General features: G+C 40.9%; 1 protein-coding gene across 1 annotated transcript in view; it reads right to left on the bottom strand.

Annotated features, from left to right (window-relative positions):
• Positions 1 to 5,089: 5,089 nt before the first annotated feature.
• ADAM22 (ADAM metallopeptidase domain 22) overlaps positions 5,090 to 20,064 on the bottom strand; it is a 144,494-nt gene continuing 129,519 nt past the window's right edge. The window contains exons 30-33 of the mRNA XM_068404432.1: positions 17,765 to 17,875; positions 15,555 to 15,641; positions 7,024 to 7,147; positions 5,090 to 5,673 (exon numbers count right to left, since the gene is read on the bottom strand). Of these exons, the coding sequence (XP_068260533.1) occupies positions 5,653 to 5,673; positions 7,024 to 7,147; positions 15,555 to 15,641; positions 17,765 to 17,875 (343 nt within the window). The 3' untranslated portion in view covers positions 5,090 to 5,652. The remainder of the gene's footprint in view (positions 5,674 to 7,023; positions 7,148 to 15,554; positions 15,642 to 17,764; positions 17,876 to 20,064) is intronic.

Raw genomic sequence — 20,064 nt, forward strand, 5'->3', positions numbered from 1 at the left:
TAATTTTTTTTATTCAGAGGAATACAGAAACAGAAAAAAAAAAAATAGCTTGTTGCTTTGACATTTTATGCTCTAATTATGCACTAGTAATTAAAAATAGTGTAAGACACCTATACTTCTCCCTTAGAAAAATGTGGGGTTTTTTAACTGCTCTGCGCTTACTTTCCCCAATGTTCCTCATCTCATTCTGAGTTACATTGCAATTACGGCCTGTCTACATAGCAGAAGTTTTTAAACAGTTTAAAACTAGCTTAGCTAAAGTGATTTTGAAACTGGTGTAGCTTGGATTTTAGAGAACTAAAACCACCAGCCCTGGCTAGGTGAGCCAGGTACAAAGTTTTTCAAGTGTGGGCAAACGACCACATTTCTGTGTTCTGAACTTATTTTTACTGCTTGTTTTTGTTACTTGGCTGAGATAACATTTTAATGTTGACTGTTGTAGTGCTTTTCTAAATAGTTGCAGAAAACTTTTTGTCATGACAAGATACCACGTGCTGGGTGTACAAGCTACTGTTCCCAAAGCTTTAGTTTACATCAGCATCCATACTTGAGGCACCAGAAATGTTTTTCATAAGCTGACTTGGAAAATACTCGGGTCAAAGGAGTTTTTTAGTGTAGATGACAGGAGGTATTGCTTCATTTCCTGTTTCTGGTGAAATCACATTTAACAGCCCTACTGTATTGTAACTATGTTAACACAATCAGTTTCACTGTTCTCTTTTTTTCTTGCTCTGTTAGCCTAATGGTTATGTGCACATCACAACATTACCCCGCCATGCAGTCACATGAAGACAAGCTGTACATGCGTGCAGTTTATTCATATTTGTCTTCAAGAAAACTGATCTAAGTCAAATCCCATATTGCGGATAAATGTTTTATGGTTTGGAAGCCATGCAAGTAGTGGGTCAGCAGCTCAGCAGTCTGACAGATAATCCATTCTGGGCAAAAAAAATGGCTTCAGAGCCCAGAATGCTCAAGTGCTTTAAAAGTGAGGTGAATTATAACCTCCCACTGTGGTTGATAACAGTGGCCCAAACAGTCTGCTAAAGATTACAGATACTCAAATAACTTGGAGAAAGAAATGGATGATCTTCAGACTTGGAGCAAGAGAAACAAGACACAGGACAACTTCTAGGTTCACAGACTCGGTGATTAAGGAGGCTTAGCCTTCAGCAATGCTGAAGGGTGAGAAAGACACAAGATGACTGAGCCACTAAATGGTTTTACCAGTGCAAATTGCACAAGAGACATGAGGCTCCATGACCTACACTGTAGCAAGAGTAAAAGATGTATTAACAGCACTGGAAAGACCTTATCCAGGCCATTGTGTGCAAAGGTGACTAACTTAGCAGGTTTTCAATCCTAGCCACCCAACACAAGAGGCTGTTAGTGGATGTAATTATCATTCATGGAAATGCTTTTCAGTAGGAGTGGAAAGGGGACAGAAGAGAAGAGGAGGTTGCTGAGTTTCAGACTGGAGTTTGGTAAGTTTGCTTACAACAGCTAAGTATGGGATTCGATGACAGAGCAAGTCCTAAGAGCTAACCTGTTATCCCATTGGATTACGGAGTCTCGTCGTCGTTTCATGTTACATCCTATCCTATTCATAAAGCAATGAAATAACTGCAAATTTGGTCAGAATCTGCAGTATATGCATGGCTGTAATAGTGTATGTACCTATTCTTAGCTCTGGTTGTCACATTAGTGTTGACGAGACCACTCAGTTCATTTAAAAACCAGCAACATGGATTCGGGTAAGAGGACTTCAGTACACTAGCTATTGACACAATTTCTTTGTGAATTTAATTCAGGCCATAACCCAAAGGTCCTTTTGTTCATTAGCACAATCAAAATCATCTAATGAGTACATCAGCTTAGCAGGTTCAACAGCTCATAAACCAGGAACAAAACTCTCAAGTCATTTGGAAGTAGCTGTCTTCAAAGTCAAGTCACACTTCAAATCAGATAACTGGCAAGTAGTGTCTTAAGTTCACAACTTAGGCAGAGATAGGCTGTATAAAATGAACAACCTCTATAAAACTACTTATATAAATATAACAAAATTATATGTAAATTATCAATCACAACCATTTCTGGTAAACGCCTGAGTATGTTCACCAAAAGTCTGATTACTGAAGTTCTTATGTCAAAAAATTCAGAATTAGCAGGTATATTTTTACTTGTTAAACCATGGAATTATTGTGCAGCAGTATTATTTGGATACGATCTCTATTTTCCAGTCTCCATCAGTTAGTCATATTAATTTTCTTTTAAATTATACAAGATTCTTCTCCCACATGTTGAAATACATAACCCTGATCCTGCAGGTCCAATGCTCATATGGACAATTACCTGTAATGTATTGAGAAGAAGTGATAACCTCCCCACTTCAACATGCATTTACAGCATAGCTTGCAATAACTAGTTCATTTACTAAAATTAAAATAAAAATAAAAGCAAAATAAAAGCACGAGTCTCAATGAGTCAAAATGACTAAGGGATCTTACTGACAATACAAGTACTCTATTTTAGACTGAATGAGGTATTATGCGGCAATTTATATTGCTATTGCCAGTGCAACTAACTACAGTGGATAAAAATATTTGCAATCTTCAAGGTTATGAATCTGGCAGCTTTCCAACACACAAACTACATTTTAGAAGTAGGAACCCACAGAATGTAAGCAAACAACTTTTCTCTTTGACTTGCTCTGCCTTTGGAGGCTCACAGCCCTGCCAGTTCAGGTTTTGGGCAATGACAAGGTCTCCAAGTCACCAACCTGATGCAAAATTCTCTGCAGAAGAATTTTGCAAAAAACCCAAGTCCTGTGATGTTCTCACTTTAGACCATCAAAGTGAAAGTCAGTTATTTATTTAACTTAAACATAGTGCTCATAACTAGACTTCCAGCCACTACGTATCTCCAAATGTGAAAGTAACTGCTAGAGTTACACTACACACATAACTGTATCATCATATGCTACAAAAGAATTATGCCAAAACAAGAGTGAAGCTGAAAGTACATACTACATTGAAAATACAGTCAGGAGAGCCATTTGTTTGCAAAACAAGAAGCTATGACCATTACACAAAGAACCAGTACGTTATATCCAGTTCAGTCTGCCAAATCTTGCTGCTTCTTGAGAAGGCAAAATGGAAAGGGAAGAGTAAACAGCGGTAAACATACAATATGCACAGAAATCTAACTGGATTATTCAAAATTACATGCTAGTTTGTATCCAAACAAAATACCATAAAAGGCACATGATGAACAGTCCAGTTACTAAAGACAAGATACTAACACGGGAGGGAAAAACAGCTTCCAGGTGACAGAGTAACACAGCGGCTATCAAGTTAGCATCATGTCCTAATGTGGGTGAGCTCCTTGAGGGTCCTGCTCAAAGTCCAGTGAAATCAATGAAAGACACTGATTTCAAGTGATTATGGCTCAGGCCCTAATTTCATGAGCTATATGCTACCAACCAGCTTTAATCCAGATACCTACACTCAAAAGTAAATCTTTGCAAAAAAAACTCTTCAGTGCTGACAGATATTTACTCTTCACGAAAGTGCAGAATCTTTTCCTAAAGCCATTACAAGCAACTAGCTCCTTCTAGATGGTCCGTCTCCATCCACTTGCACTCACTCATATTTGTCTTTCTTCAAAATACTTACCAGAACCTGTTGACTACGAAGGAAAATAATTTGAAGTCCAAGGCCAATATTTTGTCATAATCCGACACACAGCCTAATCATAAAATATAGTTCTTCTAAAAATCTTACATACTTTATAGTTGCTGACATCTTTAGACATTTCTTAATTTAATCTTACATATATTTGACTTTATCGAGAGACTTAAAAGTTAAAAAAATATATTAAAAGGCTGCAAGTGTTGGGTTCACTTATTAAAGGAAATACATGAAAGAGGTAGAAGATTCAGAAACACGTAGATGTTCCCATCACAATAATATCTAATTGATCATATGGCCGCTGGGCAAGGTATTCAACTGCACCACACAGAATCAGGTGTTTTATTCTGCAATGGTACAACATGAAGCTAAGAATTAGTCAATTTTGGAAAGTTGGAGAATTATAAACTAATTTAATATGGTCCAGTTTCTTACTGACTGAAAATTTCCAATCAAAAGACATTTATTTTACAACAACCTTTAGAAGTCTCAGGTGTTAGGAATCTAATAATCCACTTATACACAAGATTAACATCTCCATGGTAAAGGGTTCATTCATCGTGTCCCTCCCCCCATTTTTTTAGGCTAAACTCCCTTGTACTCAGTTTAAGGCCCCAAAAATTGTCAAGAGGGCTTCAGGGGCAGCAAGCATAGCATTCAAGCACACAGTAAAGGCGATTCCAGTAACAAATAAAAACTAAAAGACAGCAGTGAAACTGGCCCCTTGCCCAGCAATGTTATTATCTAGTGCAGTGAAATTGTTATGCTTCTTGTATAAGCTATACCTTGCCATCTCAAACAATGTCTGAAATGCTCTATCAAAAATACACAGCAACTCTCACCAGAAGGACTTCACATCACCACATCCTGAACTGACTACTTCGAAGTATTCCCAAATGTCCAGCAAGCTTGGACTGCACATTACTGAAAGACTGTCTCTGTCATCTGCCGAATCATTCTTGATGACACCTGTGAGAGGATACCCTGGTCATCTCACTGAACAACCGATTTTGGCTCGTTCCTTTTATGATGATTTAAGACAAAATGCTGCTGTACTGGTTTCTGCAGTCTACGATACAATTGAGATTGTCAAGACAGTATAAGATACTGAAAAGATAGTATAGATTTTGGTCAAACACCAGTTTCTGAGAGACACGGTTTTACAGTACTGTACTTTCTGTATTTCCAAAGTTGTCTGCTTGTAATACTAGAAAATTTGAAGTGTGATGATGTTAGTCATGACTGTTTCTTTAGGCATTTGGCAAAATACACTTATGTATAACAGCTATTTTTGACATTATCAAATGTTTACATATATACAATCTGTATACTGAGATTATAAACACGTAAGGTTAAAAAAAAAAAAATATAATCCTTGTTTGTGTCAAATAGTTGCCTTCCAAAGCTTGAAATCCTGTCACAAAAAAACCTATATTTCTTACTCCTGCATGCTAATTTCTACTACACTATGTTGTTTATCCCTTACACGTGGAAAGTAAAGAACACAAGGTTCATGCATACAGCGTACAAGTTTACATCGGCTGGGCTTTCCAGAAGGCGCATGCCCAGTTCCACTCTGGTCTCACTCGGGACTGTATTAAACCGGAGAAAAACCTCTCTGACGCGGGACTGGCAAACGGACTGCAGCTGGGATTCTAGGTAAGTGTATCTGTCATCATGCAGAACAGCCTTGTCATGTCCGGGCTAATTATCCCCTGTTAACTGTTATGATTTTGGTTGTTCCTCAAATCCATAAAATACTAGTCAACAAAAGAGAAAGAAAAAAAAAGACTGCTTTTTTTTCCTTTCCAGATGAGAGGAGATTCTCACTGTGATCACGGGCATCTCTGTTGATCTTTCAAATTGTCTGAAGAGCAGATGAATGTGCAATGACTCAGTGATGCTGAGTTTCTGTAAAATTCGAAGTAAACAGTTCTGATGTCACCCCAGGAAATCAGCGCAGCTAAATGGACGTCTCCCATAGCTGGAGAGGGGGAAAAGGAACACAAACACACATTGAACACCAAGATAAAACAGGCTGTCACCCAAACAGTGTGAGGAGCTTGTTTGGGAAACTGCATCGACACCACTTGAGTCACCAAGGCTACGCTCTTGGTCTCTTCGCAGCCTCTGGTGGCAATCTGTTCAGATCACAAAGTCAGCAGACAGTCTCAAGCATTTCAGCACAACTTGCAGTTGGCATAGTAAATGTCCACTGGGACATTTGGGAGTGTCCACTGGGAGGCTGGGACTGCAGAGAGTTTGAAGGAAAAATGTCAGTGCAGCATCAAATTAGTACTAGACAGCTTTTACCTTACAGTTACGCTAACTAATATTAGTGTAATTTCCAGCTCTCTTCTGCCTAACTGCTCAGAGCAGCATGAATTTCTGCTGTGGGTTTGAGCTGGTGCCAAGGCAGCTCCAGGGCTGAGACACATCAGCGCAGCCCTGCCTCCAAGCTGCGCTGGGACACCCTGTGCTGCACCTCACACAACTTTCTGCCCCGCGCAGGACTCAGGGTAGCAGCTTGTAGGTCCCCTCAGCAGCGCTCCACTCCTTTTTTTCTTGACAAAAAGGGACACGGAGCAGTGATGGCAAGCTCATCTGCATCAGGAACATGAACTAAAGCTATCACAAATAAAGCTCCTAAAGTACATTTCAGGAATTTTTTGCTTATTCAAATATCTGCTATGTCTGAATTGACACAAAGGAAGCAATGTCTAGTGTTGCCTTTCGGCAGCAGCTGGAAATGTCTCCCTGCAGAGCAGCATCACCACCTACAGCATGTTCCAGTGATTCCTGCCCACCCTGGGGGGCCAGGGTGGGCTCAGGCCATGTGGCAGCAAAGTCCCTCCAGGTGTGCAAGGGCTTGATGCAAGCCCTCCACATCCTCCTGAACTGGAACTTAGTTAACTTTCCATAAAGCTGGAAAGCAGCTATCTCCAGCCCAAATGAGAGTCGCTGGCAGCATCAGCACCCCGGAAGGGGTAAGAGAGGAGGGCCAGACACGTCGCCTGCTCCAGGGCTGCCTGTCCTCCACAGCCCAAAGGCTGCCCCAGGCACACTCTCAGCTTGAAATAAGAAAACGAGTTAAATATGGGCTTCAGGGCAGGTTTAAGAGCAACCTGAAGGGATCTCTGTAACCACAGCCATCGACACTGCCCTAATCGCTGCCAGAGGCTCAGCCTTCAGCAGCTTCTGGAGTCAAGGGTACAAAGGAAATGCCACTGCTGCTCTCACTGTTAGTCACAGATGCTGATCTGCCACACTTTCCTTTTGAAAAACTACCAGTAAACCAAGTCACTGACAAAATGCAGAGAAGAGGGACACGTACCCTGGCACTTTGTCTGTTGGCTTTTTTCTCCTCGTCAGGAAGTGGTGGCATTGGGTAAGGGTATTTTCTGCTGGAAGCAATAGATCCAGTGGACGAAGATGGAGACTTTGCAGGAGACAGTGTCCTGAGGTGTTGAAACACACAAAATAAATGTGATGTCTTCGGGTCCTAGCACTGCAACAGCAACTGCCATTACTCTGAAGCTTGGTTCAGAACCAAGTGTATAGCTTATTATTAGCTCAATATTGGGGGGATAATGTTGTTTGATCAGTAGTCTAATAATTTCATTATATAAATAAAAGTATTTATAGCTTTCAGGAACACTGGAAGAAAAAAAATAAAATTTCCTACTTCTTATTAGAATTATATTGCATAACAAAAATGATTTCTTACACTGTTTTATATGGTAACGTAATTAATCATTATAAAATTAACAAACCAAATCTGCAATTGAATAAATACAGAACTAAAAGACAGACATGGCATTATGAAGCCTAAATAGAAATAGTGATTGTATAAATACAAGCTGAATAATGTCTTCTGCCAGTGACTAAATGGCAATTATCAGTGCCTTTATGAATATCTTACTATACTGATACAAACATAGCCAATAAATCTATTATTTTATAACACATTAATTTACACAAATGCATGCACTTGGAGGCCAAACTGTTAGTTGTGAAGTAACAAAGGCATATACAAAGTGCTAACAACAAATTATTAGACATGCAAGCATCATACAGTGCATATTGTTCCAGCCAAAGAGTCTGATGAGAATATACAAAAATGGACTGATTAGTCAATGGCAATCAGCATTTCTGTACAAGGTGAGTAGAGTAAGCAGGAGCAAGTAAATGTTTGTATCACATGAAAGGCATTCTTTTCACGTCAATAAGGCAGCAGCACATTATTGACTGAAATTTTATACCCAAGAAAAACTCTTATGCTTCTGTTTTGAGATTCTGCACTTTTCCCACTTGAGAGGTTCCTATCAGGCTCTAAATCTGAGCAGAATGAAAGGGGAAAAAAGCCTCAAAGTAGAAAAATTGAGCTACCTTGGCCTTCTTGTTCTGTTTTGAAGACTGAGGGCATTTTTCAAAGGAGGCCTCCCACTAGTGCAGGCACCTCACCCAAACCCTCCCTGAGCACTGCTACATACTATCTTCTGAACTTAACACATCCCTGAAGATGGAAGGTTTCCCTCACTTTCCACAGACAGGTCTTCCAAGCCCCTCAAATGCAGGAGGGTCTGTGTCTTGTGCAGCTGTAGACCCCAGTGATGAGCACCATGGCCAACATCACTGATACCAAGGAGCCACAAGAGCCACCCCTGGCAGACAGCCCCACATCCCTGGGTCTGGGATTTAAAGGATCAGGTCCTTTCATCTAGAGAGGATTACAGACAAGGCAGGGACTCTTGTGTGTCTGGGATCATTTTGTATCTCTATTACTAAGTGAAATTCATTTACCTTTAAATAATTATTCTTTTATTTTGGACTAGTAAATCATTTTGTTGTGTCTGTAGCTCCCTACAACAGCACACTCTCTTGTTTCCCATATAAACAATGACTGATGGAAGCAACAAGTAGTCAATGGAAATTATATGGTGAGAGCTCTCCAATCTGGTTTACAATGCTCTAATGCCTCATGCGGTAGCCTCTAAGTTCAACAGCACTTACAGGATTTGGGTTGGTACAATTATCCAAACATGGAAGAGCACATCTTCAGCATGTGCACTTTGATCACCCATTAAGATGAACTAGACATACACGAATGTTTTCAGGAAGAAAATTTCAAACAACTACTGCAGTATAAACCAAGGTTTTCGTATGTCCAGCATCACAGATCTAGGCATCAAACTGCACATGCAAGAAAATGATTATTAAAAAAAAATCCAGGGAAAAGTTTTCAGCAGTGCCCTGCTGTTCACTACCCATACAAGTCCTCTTATCTCTGCTCATACTTGGACTGATAAGGATCACTGATAAACTATTAGTGGATCTAGAATGAAAAAAAATAAGGAGAATAGGAAGAGGGGAAGGTAAGGGCAGCAGATTTTATGTATTATTAGTAATCCAATTATTCAGGAATTTTTCTCCACAGCTGCAGTAGAATTTAAAATCTTCATGTTTAAATTTATAACAATGGACCTGGAGATTAGAAGCAAGGAACTGGGGGTGTTAGAGCTGACTTGGCAAGCAATATCAGAAAGCTATTTATATAGGTACCACAGCAAGGAGGTGGCACGCAGAATGAAGGCATCTCCCATCCCTTGCGCCACAACCAGGCACAATATTGCCTCCTGCACACCACAGGCTCTTCCCATGGGTTATTTCAGGCACCGCAAGAGGCAGCCATGGTGAGAGGGAAAGCCATGGCAAATCTGCCTGTCCATCAGCCTGAGCAGGTGATCCTGGAAGGAGCAATAACCCCACCAAGGATGGGGCATCCTGAACATCTTCCCTGCACAGCAGGTCCTCTGACCAGGATCCCTAACTAAGCCTTTAGCCAGGCAGCTTTGCACCATAACTCAAACACAATGCTGCCTTTTCAAAAGATTTTGAAGCCCAGACTTCCACTGTAGCGGCCTACCTTTCCTTCTTCTCAACCCCCCTTCGCATTGCCTGCTCAATTACGGTTTGCATGCCTAACTGATGTGCACGTTGCTGCTCACCTGCACATGCAAAACTACAGCCGAATACATAGAGAATGCAGTTGCACACTTACAGAAATGACGTTGCCCTCCCCTCACAGGGCCTCACCCCTTAGTTCTGCTACACAGTTATGTGCTGTTTTTTGTCACCTTTAGTGCCATCTACTGAGACTGTGAAAACATACCACTACTAAGCGTATGCTCACAGATCTTACAATGCGTCTCATGTCATAAGCGTAGTTGTTTGAGGTGGTTTTGACCACCTTTCAGGTTACGCCCTGCAATTGTGTATGTGCTGTGTATCCCAGATTTACATATACTTCAAATGAGAAAGAGCCAGACATGACCTTTCTCATTTACAGGATGGAAGAAAGACAGCATTCAGGGACACTTGCAGGTAATGCTGGGATTAAAGGTAGGCAAAACCTTGCAGTTTCGGTCAAGGGTGGGATCCATTTAGCTTTCACTGGGATTTTAGTTCTCCTGCTATCAAATCCATTAGCTTTCATGCCAAATGTTGCTTCCAGATGAAATTTACACAAGAAACTAGGACTGCTTTCTGCCCTGTACATGCCACAACAGAGATTCAGAGGTTTTACTGCCAACCCCAAATGAAGCCATGCACCTCAACACGCTGCAAGAATTCTAATTTCTGAACAGAAAGCAAGATGTAGTGGTCCCTTTGCGTCCATCTTTCTGTCCTGGAAGCTGAAACTAAGAGTGTGGGAAGACCATGCTGTGATTCACAACGAAACACTGTGGCAGCAGGAGGACATCTGCATGTGCCCTCCTGCAGCCAGGCGCTTGCCTGCTCTGCCTTCTCATCACCTGAACGGGGAGAGTGTTGGCCCACAAGAGACAGTGTGAAATGTGTCACCTGGTCACACAACTAAACGTCTTGCAACTTCGAGTGTCATTTTAGCTGAACTCAGGGCAGGTGGCCCTGACAGATCTGAACTGTTCATAAGCTGTGCTTGATTCTGTTTCGCAGACTGAAATAATTTAATGAAATTCAATTAACATTCAACCTGGTGAAAGCATTTCAAGCCCAAATGTAGATACTATCAGCCTAACCTGACCTTTGCTGCTGTGGGTTCAGCTCTTTGTAGGACATCATCAGCCTAAATTATCTTACATTAGGAAGCTGGGATCTTCTAAAAACACTGATGTGGCTAAACATTTTAACATTGTAAATGCAGTTCCTTTTAAAAAACACAGACTTGTGCAAGTTTCCTCAGAGAGTGCAGCAGCAGAGGGGAGGCTCAGGTTGTGGGGGCTGCAGAAGAGGCAAAGGCTGTGGCTTGAGCCGTCCACTTTAAGCACTGCACAGCGATGCCCCAGAAGCAGGCATTCACACGCTTTAATGAACTCTTCTCCCTAACTCTTGAAATGAAATCCTGATCCTACGGTCTAAAACTGCCTCAGCAGAGCAGGGAGCTAATGGCTGGTCACAGCTCTGGCCTCAGCTTGATGCTCACAGTGGAACGCAATGGACCTGGCAGAGCAGCAGACTCAACCTTGGCTAATGATCAGCTGAGGAGGAGCTGAGAAGAAATTGAGGAAGAAGACAGCAAAAACACCAAAGCACATTAGAAGTAGGAAAGAAATGATAGCCTGTTGTCCATGCCCCTTGCCAGTGCCCTTCTGATATAGGATGGCCATTTTCCTTCTGGGTATGTGCCTTGGGTCTCTGTCTTAAAAAACCTGTCTTTGTAAACTATTGTTATACTTAAACAACTCCCATAGAATCTAAGTTACTGTAAATATTTACATTAAATCAAATGTAGGCAGCTCAGTGCTTCAGAAGGTGCCATCTAGTCTTTTTTGTCTATAATTATCTACAGAAATGCCACATTTGGGGATTCTGACAGTTTATTTTCTGATACTATCATGGTTCCTGAGTCTTTCAGGATACAGTGAGGATTTCAAGTAATCCTTAACCATATTTCATAAGGTCAGTCTGTGCAGTAGCCACTGTAACTGGCAGTAACAAAAATAAGCAGTAGTATCACACTGGTAAAAGAGTGTCCCTTGCAGAAAAGCTGAAATCAGGGAAAGGTTTCCTGCCTGGGTTTATTGCTGGGGTTATGCAGCTATGGCCTGGCATGTAAAATTAAAATCTAGCCTAGACTTTGAGTAGGAAAATGAGATTTTTCTTTACAGATCTTATTTTCTTACAGAAGGGAATCCCACAGCTGGGAGCTTTCTGGCACCAGAGACACCAGATACTATTAATATTATCATTAATAAAAAGTAATTATATAGAAATACCCACTAGACTTGTAGACTAGAAAAAAAATAGTAACTAGGACATCAGGTGTCAGAGAGACAAATTTTGATTTACACAGGGTTTTTTTAAGCTGATGGGGAAAGTCTTTGTGATGACTAGTATCTCTGTTTTCTGAAAATCTGCAATGTTCCTAGGAATTGTAAGGAAGTGTTTTTGTCTTTTTTCCTGATTCTCCTTCAACTCTACCTGCAACACCACCAGTCATCAACACATTATTCCTAAAACAACAGGGAGAAAAGCAAAACAGCAGTGTTACTTTCACGATACCTTAAAAAAAAAAAAAAGAGAAATCAAAGATGATTAGTAACAAAAATACTACTCAGCTAATTATCTGGTGTAAATGTGTAATCCTGGGCTATGATTTCTAAAATGTAGTATCAGCTGGACAGTATGACTTCAGCCTTTCTGGTTTATCAAAGAAGATTTGTTTTTTCTTCATGAATCACTTCACAGTCTCAAAACCCCGCTGTATGATGTTCTTAGGAACAATGTTTTCCTGTCCATGACAGATTAACCAAAATTGCATCTGAGCTTTGGGGAGAAACTGTTCAGTTCAACCTCTCATAAGTCCACGGCAACTCATCCCAGGAGAAGATTTGATCCTTTGCCTTCCACAACATGCCTGAAGAATACTTCCCCATGGTTACCTCAACTAATTAGGACATACAGGTTCCTAAATTTATTCTAGTTTCTCTCTCATTTCTAAAGCTACTGCTGCAGGCAGTGATTAGTAAGCTTCTATGGTGTAAAATTTTTATTTCAACTCTGCTGATATACAGCCCTTAAAACTCACATGGGTCAGCTTAATCCTCATCTACATGCAAAAAATGCTTGGTTTATCTCAAATACAATTAGAAATGTGACTCATTCAGTGCAACAGTTGAAAATCCTCAGGGGTGGGGTACGCTCCCATCAATTTCATCTAGTTATTAATATCAGTATATCTTGATTTAGAAGATGAAAAACAAATTAAGAGTATCTACACAGGAATTTAAACCTGTTTTAACTAAACTGTTTAAAGTAACATATTTTAAACTAGCACTATCTTCATATTCCATCAATGTCTTTGTTTATTGCAACCACAGGGCTTCTGATACAAACACCCTGAAAGACAGCTATGGGGTTAGGTTATGGTGGGCGACTGATGGCCTTGCCTGAACAACAAAGGTCGAGAGGGTACTTTTAGGAAAAGGTTTGCTAATAAAAACACACTTCATTTCTAGTGTGAGTTTGCCTAATTTCACCTTCTAGTGACTTTTGGTCATTATCAGCCTTGGTCTGCTAGTCTAAAGACTTCCCACAAAGATTTTGCTCCATATGCAGCTATGTGGATTTTATGATCAGGTTAAGCATTTAGCTGCTCCATTAAACTGAGCACCTTGAGGCCCTCCAGTCCCTTCTAAGGTTCCTCAGGGCTTAAAACTCCCCAGTTCTTGAACATGCTTGTTGAACTGTGGACACCAGAACTGGACCCCGTATCCCAGTGCCAAAACCAGCAATGGTAAAACTACCAGACTCGCAATACACCCTGCCTGAATGTCCAAGCACCAACCCAGACCTGGCTGATACTCGCTGGCACAATAACAACAACTTCCCATAAGCCTTGGATTCTTGTGTCAGGGATTTTTACTCCTTGTTCAGGACCAAGATCAGAACTGACAGGCTTAAATTTACCTCATTTGCCCCATTTGTTCATTGGAAAGCCTTTCTGCAACTTATTCTGTGATTTAAGAGTTCTTGAAAGCAAACACTAATAGTTTAAAAAAGTGACAATTTTATGCTCTTTTAAGACTTTGGGACATTTTTAGTTCTAAAAATGACTGAATTCCCACTCTGCTATTTAATATCTTCCAGTGCTACTGTTGGAATAGAAGTGTTTCATTAGCATCTGGTGACACAACTCCACCACGTTTTTTTCCCAAAAAACTGGACATATTTAGTGAATTTTTTTGCCCTTTTGCACCATTAGTAGGTCTGCTAATGTAGCAAGATTATTGTTAAGATTCTATTCACTCGTTCTTACCATCCTTCACTGTTTTGGCTAAAGATTTTGCTTTGTATTCTTTTTCTTTGTGTTTCTATAATTCTTTTTTTAGCTTCATTTTTGCTATGTCAACTCACAGCTTCATCAATTTCTTTCATGTTTTATATTACTTGTCAAAAATTGTTTTCTCTCCTATGCTAGATGATTTTTTCAGCTGATGCAAACTTCTGTCTCAGCTGTGGGACGGTGTCTTTTGGGAATCTACTAAAATGTTCTCAGTCTCCTGATTCATGTACAACAGGGAGGCCAGCGTCATGCATGCTTCTTCTCTTTAACTTAGAATGTATCAAATAATAGACCCCTCTGAAAAACAAGTGATATTTTTGGTTGAACCCTACACTCACTTGTAACAGATTCATTAGTGGTTTGATAGTACAGAGTATATTTTCATACATTTAATTTTCCAATTATAATATATTAATTGTGACATTGTAAGCTGAGGGTAAAATACACAGAATCACAGAATCACAGAATCACAGAATGTTAGGGATTGGAAGGGACCTCGAAAGATCATCTAGTCCAATCCCCCTGCCGGGGCAGGATTGCCTAGACCATATCACACAGGAACGCATCCAGGCGGGTTTTGAATGTCTCCAGAGAAGGAGACTCCACAACCTCTCTGGGCAGCCTGTTCCAGTGTTCGGTCACCCTCACCGTAAAGAAGTTTTTCCTCAAATTTAAGTGGAACCTCCTGTGCTCCAGCTTGCACCCATTGCCCCTTGTCCTGTCAAGGGATGTCACTGAGAAGAGCCTGGCTCCATCCTCTTGACACTTGCCCTTTACATATTTATAAACATTAATGAGGTCACCCCTCAGTCTCCTCTTCTCTAAGCTAAAGAGACCCAGCTCCCTCAGCCTCTCCTCATAAGGGAGATGTTCCACTCCCTTAATCATCTTCGTGGCTCTGCGCTGGACTCTCTCTAGCAGTTCCCTGTCCTTCTTGAACTGAGGGGCCCAGAACTGGACACAATACTCCAGATGCGGCCTCACCAGGGCAGAGTAGAGGGGGAGAAGAACCTCTCTCGACCTGCTAACCACACCCCTTCTAATACACCCCAGGATGCCATTGGCCTTCTTGGCCACAAGGGCAACTTTTTATTACCACTACTTTTTATTCTTTTTTTTTTCATTTAAGTTTTAGTATGCACTATATAAGACAGTAGGGAGAGTCAAAGTGTTATGAAACCACTTGCTTCAGTAAATTACATTCTATTTAAGTTAATACTACTTTATTAGTGATAAATGTATCTCATGCCCATAAAACACTACTTGGCATAAAATGATGAGAAAGCTACTACAAGCTATAGATGATGGTGGGAACGCATGCACTACACACACCCTTTTCAATGGCTTCATTAAAACATTCAGAAAAAGAACTGTAAATTGCACATGAAGCCAAAAACAGACATCAAAATGCAGCAAAAGAAGAGGGGCCCTTTGCACCTACAGTTACTTGTATTGATTTATACAAGGTAGGAGTCCCAAGATATTTGTATATGCTGGAACAACTCTTAAAAATGATATAGAATTAATTTACAAAATACCTAAAGTATGGTCCTTCAGTGTTTTTATTCACATCTTCTACCCACTTAGCTACATTATATTCTCTTTTGAACCATGGGTTTAAATACCTGCAGAAAGCAATGGAAGGAACAGAGAAAGCAGAAGAACAAGAATAGAAAATCTGAGAACACACAGCACAAGCTTAGCAAGGATGTCTTCATCCCCAAAATGCAAGTGAATATGGCAAATAAATCAGTATGAATGTTGGGTGAGGACTAGGCAACGTGTACAACTGCATGAGAAAATCTGACCTACAAGATGACTCATGTTTGATTAATCTGGAAACTCTTTGGAATACATCATTCATTTAATGTCTTAAGGGTAAAATTCACTCCTGTGCAGAGGGCCAGCATCAAGCTCATGTTTTGAACTCCTCTCATGATCTCAGAATAAGGATAAAGGAGCATTTTGGCTACAATCCTGCAGTGTGCTTGTGGAAGACACACATTTGCGCCCATCTAGAATAAATTGCAAGTTAATAGCTTAATGAGCATAGAAACTTGGGCTTGGCCCTTTCTACAGGAATGAATTTCGGCCTCAGTGTGTTACAAGGCTTGAATTGTTCGCCACTGCAGTGGCAATTTTTTACACTTATGTGCAAATAACCCTCTGATTTTTCAATGACTGTTTAATTTGGTAGGACCACAAGAAGCTTTAATGGAGGTGGGCTGCAGAGTTATCTCACATTTTACAGAAGCAATCTTGATACCAAAACCACACTTTTTAGGAAAAAAGTCTGAGCTGCATACTCATATTAGTTACATGAAAACTATGACATAAAGACGGCGTTTAATTATCTGACAATAATATTACCAGGGAAGAATAGATTTTTTTTGTAACTGGTTTCTCTTAGCCCCCAATAACAAGATTAGCGAATTCCTTCCCCTCTGTCATGTTAAGAAAAAAGGGCAATGTAGAAACAGGAGTCTGCCTGGTCCAATTTAAAGTCTGTTCCCGTTGTATAAGAATAGCAACAGTTTAACAATTATTTGTGATCACCACCTTTATATAATAGAGATTAGCACACTCTGAAATAGGAAACAAATTGTAACCAAGGAAAGAGAGAAAGAAAATTCCTCTTTAAGTTATTTTTGATATTTCAGGGCCAGTTCTCGCCACCCTTGTTTATGAGAGTGACTCCAATGACCTCACACATGGGAACAGGCCTTGAAAGCCATAGCTCAGATGAGTAAAGAGTGGGCCAGATCATGTTGTTCAACCCCCACCATATTTCAAACCACGTTGACGGCAAAAGCAGTAGCACTTTTTTGACTTCTTTTGCTCCTTTTTTGCTCTGGAACTTCCCCTCCCCGCCCCGCGCAAGCACAGCCACAGCTCTCAGAAAGTACTCGCCCTCAGCCACAAGTGCTTCTAAGTAGCCTTCCTCAGCTCGCTTATTTATCAGGAATCAGGAGTGCTTTATGCTTTCCAGCTCGGGCTCTTAGGGAAAGAAAACGTCAAAAGTGGTAGCGCATACAACAGATGAACTGCAAGTGAAGCAACAGGCTGATGCCAGCATCATCAGGAACTAATAAACTTCTGCTTTAGCTTTAATGGTAGGTGCAACTACGCATTTTCTTGTACTTGCTGCAGTACTTTTGGCTTGTTTTTTTTTCATTTGAAAGGGTCTTTTGGTAACCATGAAACACTCCCAATCTGGCTTCCTGTATTAGAAAACAAAGTGTAACGCGGTATCAAAGCATGCAGTTGTTGCACAACCATGTTGCAGGGTTTCCTGGGTCTGGTTGTATTACAGACGGTTGTTCACCACCTCAATTCATCTGTTACACAAAGGTTAAACACAAGTTACTGCAGACCACTACGTGATACCATTAGAAAGCTCTCAGGATGATCTTCCTGGCCACAGGTTCATTAGCGATGGCCCGAATCCACATTGTCTTTGAGTGAGAAATTCCGCTTTAAAACACAGGTGTCCTTACACGTAAGCCTATAGCTAGACCAATGGCTCGATTTGGCTTGTAGCGCAACATGCAACAAGGCAAAAGACCTGGGCTCAAGAGTACTCGTACTCCTCAGGCTGGCGAGGAGGAAGGTTAGCTAGCGCTGCATCAGCAGGAGCACCTCCAAGCAGTCACGGTGTTTTGCCACAGTGGAACTATTGTATACTGAGGGAAGGGACTTTTCACGGGATAAAAAGGCAGCCCAGAATGCAGGGGCAGCTGAGACTGACCTGTGATCCCGACTCCCTGTTTGGGGGTGGTCAGAACCCCCTGGGCTTATGCCTTGGGCCGGGATTTGGTAGGCGAGAGAAAGCCCAGGCTCAGATGCATGGGTTACCCTGCTGCAAAAAGACAATATATAATAGAAAGTCTAAGCCAAAGATGTTCGTATCAGTTATAACAATGAGGAAGACAAATGCTTACAAGAAAAGCAGTGCAGATTAACAAAGGTCAGAATTGCTATTTGGCAAAACGCATGTTCCCTGGGATCTGTTTTAACACAAGCTCCCAATTAAACTGTCAGCTTATTCAGAAAACTCTCATTATCATTCCTGGATAACTCTAATTGATTTTAATAGAAAACTTGTTTTATCAGGCCATTTCATCAACCCTGTTTGTGAAAAAGCTGCAGAAACATTTGGCCTGTTGGCATTCCTTCTGTGCGAACTGAACCATCTGCCTTTAGTAAAAAACACAAACTTTGTTTTAAAACACCTAGAAACAATTAAAAACACCCCAGAAGAGCTTTAGCAGTCTCCGTAGAGCTACAGCCTTAGCAGAAGCCTTGCTCACGTATCTGTTAGGTACAAGGGGTCACACAAAGGCGTGAGCAGTACATTTTTCAGGAACTGCCCAATGTACTTGCAACCCTCCCTGTCAGTGCGGCTCACGAGGGCTGCAGAGCTCAAACCTTGCTCAGTGCTTAGGAAATTTTGCTTAAATAATTAATGGTACGAGTCTCTATCTGGTGCTTGGCTGTATAAAAAAAACCCCTTGTGCGTAATATGTGCATTTGCTGCAGACTCATGCATATGTCAAATACTTCCTTAGGCAACTGTAGTAGTGCACACCTGCTTAAAAAAAAAAAATCGAAATCTGCACAAGGTATAACACACAAGAACCCAATTTTCTAGTGGTCAACTACACTGTCTCTACTACTTACAGGAGATCAAAAGTGTTATCCCTTTTCTTCCATCTCAACAAGTATGCTTCATTGGACTCCCAGAGGCCACACACGTGGACTTTCCAAATGCCGTCCACCACTTCACAACAGATTTCAATATTCTTCTATATTTCCCAGAGAAGGTAAAAAGGTAAATTTGTCTGGGAAAAGCCTCCATGTATTCTGAGGTATTCTCAAAGCAACTGATGTTGCTTTTTGTTTTCCTAAATGAGTAAATGCTGGCCACAGTTAGATCATTCTCAGTCTATTTTCTCTGCTTGCAAAGGAAGTTTCCTCTCTACCCAGAGCCACTGTGCGCCCTTGGCAATTCTCTCCATTCCCCACCAAACTGGTATAGCACGTGGATCATTCAGTGGGAGCTCTCTCTCCAAGGGGTGACAGGCTTGCCAAGGAGACTCGGACAAACCGTACAGTCCTGTGCAATCCAGGATAGACCTCGTCAGGAGAAAGAGCATTTTCCTGCCTGGCAGGTCTCTCTCACATGCTGTGCTCCATCCCTAACAGGCTGCTGCACAGCCCTTGGGAAGTACAAGCCTCCTCCCTCTAGCACCAGGGCTGCTGCTGTGTTGAGAGACCATAACAAGCAGCAACAAGGAAAGCAGAGAATTAGGTGGGAATTCAGGGGCACCTTTAAAAGAGAAAAAAATTTACAGGGAAAAAGATTTCCAGCTCATACTCTCTCTGTCTACCCACTTATTTAGTGGTCCAAATATCTCAGAGCAAATGTGTAATATACTGGCTGAGCAGCACAGAGGAAAAAATATATCCATTGGGGTTTTTGCTTTTAGTGAAAACAATACTCTTCCCATGCAGTTCATGTTCACTCTAGGCTAAAAAGAGCTGATCTGGTTTCATTCTTTATGGACCAGTTCAGCCCCAGAGTACACCTCTGCTGAATGACAGAATAATGGTATCACTAATTTAAACTTCTCTTTATTTTTAACAAATTTTGTTTACGAAATACAATTGGAAAATGAAGGAGAATACAGGACAAGTTTCTAAAGAAGAATGTGCAATCTTATTTGTATTATTGGCAGTTTGGTCAGACTAATTTGCTCTTATCAAACTGTCTCATGCAAAGAGAAAAAACGAGCGAAATAACGTTCCAGTAAGAGTTTATCAGCACGAAGACCAAGAGCACAGGGGCACTTGACAGATAAACTCCTCCAAGGTATCTGGGGCTAAAATTTCTCGTCCCATGTTGCCATTTTGACCATGCAATATTATAATTGCAATGTGCATCAAACTATTATTTCTGTAACGTGTAACAGAGGGTCTTCTCTATGAACCTTTCTGAGCCTATCACCTCAAGACAGTGCACTGCAGGTGGAAGAAAAGTTTCAGAAC

This window comes from Nyctibius grandis, chromosome 7, assembly GCF_013368605.1.
Source record: "Nyctibius grandis isolate bNycGra1 chromosome 7, bNycGra1.pri, whole genome shotgun sequence".
Lineage (NCBI taxonomy): Eukaryota > Metazoa > Chordata > Aves > Nyctibiiformes > Nyctibiidae > Nyctibius > Nyctibius grandis.